This window comes from Terrapene carolina, unplaced genomic scaffold (genome assembly GCF_002925995.2).
Source record: "Terrapene carolina triunguis isolate 2854851 unplaced genomic scaffold, T_m_triunguis-2.0 Scaffold35512, whole genome shotgun sequence".
NCBI lineage: Eukaryota > Metazoa > Chordata > Testudines > Emydidae > Terrapene > Terrapene triunguis.
The window spans coordinates 1-7,422 of NW_020699863.1; the positions used below are offsets into that span (position 1 = coordinate 1).

General features: G+C 42.1%; 1 protein-coding gene across 1 annotated transcript; it reads left to right on the forward strand.

The window, feature by feature from the left end:
- Positions 1 to 106: 106 nt before the first annotated feature.
- Positions 107 to 7,417, forward strand: LOC112122480 (myosin-2-like; the record flags this gene model as incomplete). Its single annotated transcript, XM_026646594.2, has 6 exons — positions 107 to 210; positions 290 to 428; positions 2,899 to 3,017; positions 3,116 to 3,265; positions 3,968 to 4,138; positions 7,325 to 7,417. Coding segments are annotated over 6 exons (776 nt in total), but the record flags the coding sequence as incomplete, so codon positions are not given.
- Positions 7,418 to 7,422: the final 5 nt, after the last annotated feature.

Genomic DNA, 7,422 nt, shown 5'->3' on the forward strand with positions numbered 1-7,422 from the left:
TAATTGGTAAGAAACGTTTTAACTCTTTTGGTGGAACTGGTCACTGATGAACTCAGTAACATGGTCAATTAAATTATACCCACGTATATCCTATGCTTGTTTTCAGAGATGCTTCTGATTACCACCAACCCATATGACTTCCCCTTTGTGAGTCAAGGTGAGATCACTGTAGCCAGCATAGATGACCAGGAAGAGCTGATTGCCACAGATGTAAGTAACACACGAGAATTATTATGTGGAATACTAACTTTACTAGAGAAGATATTTACATTACTGATTCTTTTGACAGAGCGCCATTGACATATTGGGTTTCAGTGCTGAGGAAAAAACAGCCATTTACAAGCTGACAGGGGCAGTCATGCATTATGGGAACCTGAAATTCAAGCAGAAGCAGCGTGAAGAGCAGGCAGAGCCAGATGGCACAGAAGGTATTAGCAAAATCTGTATCTAAACTCTCAAGCAATAACTCAGGACCAGATTTACAGATATGTTCTGGATGTTTCATGCAACTCTGGCATTGCAAATCCAACATTAATTTTGCTTAAGCAGATAATTCAGTTGAGTTCTGACCTGCTTTGCATCACTGGAACAGCACGTAACAGCCAGAGTTTGCTAGTGAATCTGTCCCTATGGCTGCTACTATATTAGGGCAGGTCTTCACTATGGGGGGGGGGTCGATTTAAGATACGCAAATTCAGCTACGCGAATAGCGTAGCTGAATTCGAAGTATCGGAGCCGACTTACCCCGCTGTGAGGACGGCGGCAAAATCGACCTCCATGGCTCCCAGTCGATGGCGCTTATTCCCACCTCCGCTGGTGGAGTAAGAGCGTCGATTCGGGGATTGATTGTCGCGTCCCCACGAGACGCGATAATTCGATCCCCGAGACATCGATTTCTACCCGCCGATTCAGGCGGGTAGTGTAGACCTAACCTTAGACACTGATTTGCCACTCTGTCATCAGTTTTACATTGATGTAAGTCCACTAATGTCAATGGTGTTGCACTGGTGTAAAGCTAAAGTAATGCAGTGAAGAATCTTCCAAAGTCTCCTCCAACAGTGATGAAGAAACAGAGAAGCAAAGGGCCTAATTTTACATGGCCTGGCACCTAGTCCCTGACTAGTACCGCTTATTTAGTCTGCAGAAGAGGAGAGTGAGGGGGGATTTGATAGCAGCCTTCAACTACCTGAAGCAGGGTTCCAAAGAGGATGGAGCTAGGCTGTTCTCAGTGGTGGCAGATGACAGAACAAGGAGCAATGGTCTCAAGTTGCAGTGGGGGAGGTCTAGGTTGAATATTAGGAAAAACTATTTCACTAGGAGGGTGGTGAAGCACTGGAATGGGTTACCTAGGGAGATGGTGGAGTCTCCATCCTTAGAGGTTTTTAAGGCCCGGTTTGACAAAGCCCTGGCTGTGATGATTTAGTTGGGGATGGTCCTGCTTTAAGCAGGAGGTTGGACTAGATGACCTCCTGAGGTCTCTTCCAACCCTAATCTTCTATGATTCTATGATTATGCCTTGCAAAGTGTGTATAAAACATTGCTTCCAGGATATGTGAGCAGATAGTTCTGAACCAGCAGGGTGTCACATCCAATTTGCATTCACTTTGTACGAGGTGGCAGGCAGTGGAGAATGAGGCCCTTAGGCACGGACTCTGAGCTTCATTTGGGCTGAGCCTGGCAGATCTCAGGAAGGGCAAGGGTGGCAGTGCACCACCTCTGCAGTCCCTGGGATTCTGCAGCTTGCTGGGGCCAACCCTGCTGACTAACATAAGCTGGTATGGCCAGAGAGCTGCTGTAATGTATGCTCAACTATACCAGCCCCCAAGGGCTGTTTTTTCAGCGGAGAATATCTACAATCCTGCAGCAGTCCTGCCATAATCCCTTTGTCGGGAGCACTGCTGGGACGCCCCATAGCTGATGGGCTGCAAGGGGAGCACTGAAGAGCTGTTCCAGCTGCTTTACACCTTCCAAGGAAGTCCCTTATGCTGAGGATGTTTCCCAGTGCTTGAAACTGTCTGGTTTATGGCATTTTATTTCAGTAGAGGTGGTGTAAAGGCACAGCAGCTGAGGTCAGAATTGGGGCCCTAGGGTTTGACATCCTTCCGTTAGATAAAAAGTGAGAGGTCTGTGCTCTGCCCAGGATTCTGATCTTCCTCTCTCTAGGATGTATGTCTCTGGAAGGGAATGTAGGAGTGGTTCTATAAATAGACATTATTTCAAGGTCAGTTGATCACTTTGTCAAAAGCTAACTGCTCTTTACAGAGTGAAAACGCTTCACTTTCTTGAGACGATTAGGATCTAAGGGCAAATGCAAACAGAACTAAAGAAAACAGTTGTAAGGAAACATGACCATTATAGACCTGGTCATGATATATTCAATAATGGCATTACATGCTGTTATTAATAATAAAATCATTTAAGTAATTTCAGCCAATGCTGGAGGCCGTAGGAGCTGTGGGAACTGAAGTCAACGGAATTGCACAGGTTTAGGTCAGGACAGTGTTCGGCCATTAGCCTGTTTGCTTCTGATCATTCAGAAATCAGGATCCCTAGACAAGCTGCACAGTAAAGTGGCAAAGAAAGAACTTCAAAGCCATCTTTTCATTCTGTCTGTTCATCTGCTTCTTTCTCCTTAAAAATTGTTTTTATTTAGCCCTTATGAGGTATTTGTGAACAAATTCTTACAATCACTTGATGTACAGACCCTCTCAATCAAATGCAAAACAATTAATCAAGAAATCAAGAAATAAAGGAAGCTCCAAATTCCATAATTACTGGAGTTATTAATCGATGTGGTAGCTGGTAAAACAAAAACAGATCTCATTACTCTTTTCTAGTCATTATAAAAGACACCAAAGCCTATCTTTGAGCTACTAATTCATTCCTTTCCTTGTTTAGTGGCTGACAAAGCAGCCTACCTGATGAATCTGAACTCAGCTGACCTGCTCAAAGCCTTGTGTTACCCCCGAGTCAAGGTTGGGAATGAATATGTGACCAAAGGTCAAACCGTGCAGCAGGTAACAATTGGTGATCTAGAACTCCTGGTTTGAATTAAAACACCCGGGTTTCTTCCTCTGCTTTGTATGGTAACTCCAGTCCCTCTCCCACTGGTTAGGTGCACAATTCGGTGGGTGCTCTGGCAAAGGCGGTCTATGAGAAGATGTTCCTGTGGATGGTTGTTCGTATCAACCAGCAGCTGGATACCAAGCAGCCCAGACAGTACTTCATTGGTGTCCTGGACATTGCTGGCTTTGAGATCTTTGATGTAAGGAGCAGGGATTTGACAGGAGGTTCCTGGAAGGGACACTCGGGGGTTCTGAGAAATTTGAGGGTTTTTTTAACATTATATATTTTGTATTTAAATAATTTCCTGGAAAAGCCTGACTTTTCTGCAGAAACAGTCTTGATCTTGATCTTCCACTAAGGCACCACGAGCCTCTAATGAGTCCATTTTTGGATAGATTTGTGTGGTGCATGTAGAAATGACAACTGCATTGAAAGCGCCTTCAAGTTGTTAACAGGTGGTGCCTAATAGAAAAGAAATGATTGTGTACCTAACACAAATTATTGTAGGTGTTTATGGCACCTAGTGGGCAGCTCGCTAACTCCCAGGCAGGCTTGGGGCTTAGGGTTTGGAAATGTCTGGGTAGGCCAGAGGGCTGAGAGCTCAGAAGGAGTTGGCCAGGCTCAGACCCAAATGCCTGGTCAAGGATCAGGGACAAGAGTTGAGAAATGCCTGAGTAGGCTTGGGTCCCAGAGCACAGAAATACCTGGACAAGCCTGGGCCTGACACTGCAGAAATGTTTTGGCAGAGCTGAGAATAGAACTCCCAAAACATCTGGCTGGCTCTAGGGATAAGAATTCAGAAAGTGTCCCAGGATTTGCTGCACAATAGTAGCATTGTTCTTCAAACTTTAGCTTTTTCACATATACATTGAAAGTAATCAGTTTCATTGCATTTTTGTAGTACAACAGCCTGGAGCAGCTGTGCATCAACTTCACCAATGAGAAACTGCAACAGTTTTTCAACCACCACATGTTCGTGCTGGAGCAGGAGGAGTACAAGAAGGAAGGAATTGAATGGACATTCATTGACTTTGGGATGGACCTGGCTGCCTGCATTGAGCTCATTGAGAAGGTATCTTTTCAATTCAAATGCCTTATATGTTCAAGAATTCTTTAATTATTGTGGGTTGCATTGAATTTTAGATGGATTTTCCATGCTCCGGGCCATAAATATCTTGACCCATAATGTTCTAATTTTTTGCTCTGAAACATTAAGAAGACCACACATAGCTTTATGACAACAGTCCTGCACCCTCTTCTTTCCAAGAGTGGAAAGATGGCATTGTTTACCTTTAGCAGGATTCTTTTCAGAATCCTGGACGCAGATTTAATTTTAAAGCATACCAGAAAGCCCCACTATCACAACTCAAAGAGATAGTATCCTGGAAGTTAAATTTTTCTACTTTTTGTCAATAGTATACATCATTCTTCTCAGGAAAAACAGAAGTAATTCCTGAAAAAGATGTAAATTTTTCTGTCTTGATGTGATTATTGTACACATAGCAGGAACTTTATGCCAATGTTATGTGATTAAAGGTCTGCGTGTTGTTGTCAATAGGACAGCTAACCTGCTGGGAACTCAATTTTCACACTGAAATAGATACTGATTATTTTGTTGTCTTTCTTCACGGATACTGTAACCATTTTTGACAAGCTAAATGTTTGTAATGCACATGAATTATTAATCATTATTATTATTTGTAGTGCAGGAGCTCCCAGGTCACTAACTGGGATCCTATTGTGCTAGGTACCGTATACCTTATATACATAAGATGACAATCAGTCTGGGCCAATATAGATGCTCTTTCATTTCTATGGCCTCCTTGGATGTGAAGATGAGGATTTTGTCCGTGTTTCCACTTTTTTGTAGAATTCCTTTTGATTTTCAGGTTGTTAAAGAACCATATTAACCTCTTACTATTCTTCCTGTCTTTCCTTTGCATTGGGATAGTTTACAGTTGTGCCTTTACGTTGTCTCCTTGAGAAACTGCCAGCTCTCCTGAGCTCCTTTATCCCTTAGATTTTCTTCCCATGGGACCTCCCCTGCCACTTCTCTGAGTCTCTTAAAGTCTGTTTTGCTGAAGTCCATTGTCCTTATTCTGCTGCTCTCACTCCTTCCTTTCCTTAGAATCATGAAATCTGTCATCTCAAGATCACCGTTACCCAAATGGCCTTCCACCTTCAGATTCACTACCAATTCTTCCCTGTTGGCCAGAATCAAGTCTAAAATGGCTGTCCCTGTGGTTACTTCCTCCACTTTCTAGAAGCAAAAGTTGTACGCAGCACATTCCTAGAACTTACTGGACATTTTATGTTTTGCAGTATTACTTTCCTAACAGATGGCTGGGGAGTTAAAATCTCCCATTACTACCAGGTCTTGTGTTTTGGTTATTTCTGTTTTTTGTTCTAGAAGTGCCTCGTTCACCTAATCTTCCTGATTGAGTGGTCTATAGTAGACCCCATACCATGACATCATCCCTATTTTTACCCCTTTTGTTTTTAACCAGACACTCTCTATTGGTCTGCCTCCCACCTACTTCTGGACCTCAGGACAAATGGATATATTCTTGTCAGCACCTTCTCCCTTTTCCCCCTGCCTGTCCTTCCTGAACAAGCTGTACCCCTCTGTACCAATATTCCAGTCAGGAGACTTATCTCTCCAAGCCTCTGTGATTCCAATTCAGTTATAAATTAGTTATTTTATTTTTCACATCCTTTCTAGCATAAATAAAATTAATTTTCATGTGCCATTAATGTATCTAGGGTTGATTGAAAAATATCAAATGAATAATGTATTCAGCAAATGTTCATTTTTCAAATGAATCATTTGATGATTTTAAAAAAAATTCTTCACTCAGTGCTATATGTTACATGCAAAGCTGAAAATATGTCAGTATTCAGTTGGTTTAATTTTGCTTTGTCCATGGCAGTTTCAGTGAATTAAAGTTCATAGATTCCAAGGCCAGAAGGGACCATTGTGATGATCTGGTCTGACCTTCTGTGTAACACAGGCCAGAGAACTGCCCCCAAATGATTCCTAGAGCAGATTGTTTAGAAAAATATCCAATCTCGATTTAAAAATTATCCCTGCTGGAGAATTCACCACGACCCTTGGTAAATTGTTCCAATGGTTAATTACCCTCTCTCTTAAAAAATTACACCTTATTTCCACTCTGAATTTGTCTAGCTTCAAATTCCAGCCATTTCATAGTGTTATACCTTTCTTTGCTAGACTGAAGAGCCCATTCTTAAATATTTGTTTCCGATGTGGATACCTATAGACTGTAATCACATCACTCCTCACCTTCTCATTGTTAAATAAATTAACCTCCTTGAGTCTATCACTGTAAGGCAGGTTTTCTAATCCTTTAATCATTCTCATGGCTCCTCTCTGAACCCTCTCCAATTCATCAACATCCTTCTTGAATTGTGGGCACCAGAACTGGGTGCAGTATTCCAGCAGCGGTTCTAAGCAATCTCTGGGCAGTTCTGCCAAATACAGAGGTAAAATAACCTCTACTACTACTCAAGATTCCCCTGTTTATGCATCCCAGGATCACATTAGCCCTTTTGACTGCACTGGGAGCTCATGTTCAACTGATTATCCACCATGGCCCCCAAATCTTTTTCAGAGTCGCTGCTTCCCGCGATAGAGTCCTCCATCCAGTAAGTGTGGCCCACATTCTTTGTTCCTAGATGGATACATTTACATTTAGCCATATTAAAATGCATAGTGTTTGCTTGAGCCCAGCTTACCAAGTGGTCCAGATCACTTGGTGTCAGTGACCTGTCATCTTCATTATATACCATTCCCTCAATTTTTGTGTCACCTGCAAACTTTATCAGTGATGCCTTTATGGTTTCTTTCGGGTCATTGATAAAAATGTTAAATAGTGTTGGGCCAAGAACCAATCCCTGTGGGTTCCCATTAGAAACATACCCATTCAATGATGATTCTCCATGTACATTTAGATTTTGAGACTTATCAGGTTAGCCAGCTTTTAATCCACTTAATGTGTGCCATGTGAATTTTATATCTTTCTAGTTTTGTAATCAAAATGTCATGAGTACAAAACCAAATGCCTTACAGAAATGTAAGTATATTACATCAACACTATTACTTGTCCTCTACAGCACTAGTAATATCCTCTTTTTAACTAGACCAAGAGATGGTCACATTGTTGCATCCAGAAAATCCTCATGTAATCTCTCTCTCTCTTCTCCTATCCCCCTTCTTATCTGTTGCTGTGTCTTTCAGCCAATGGGTATTTTCTCCATCCTGGAAGAGGAGTGCATGTTCCCCAAGGCGACTGATGCATCTTTCAAGAACAAGCTCTATGACCAGCATCTTGGCAA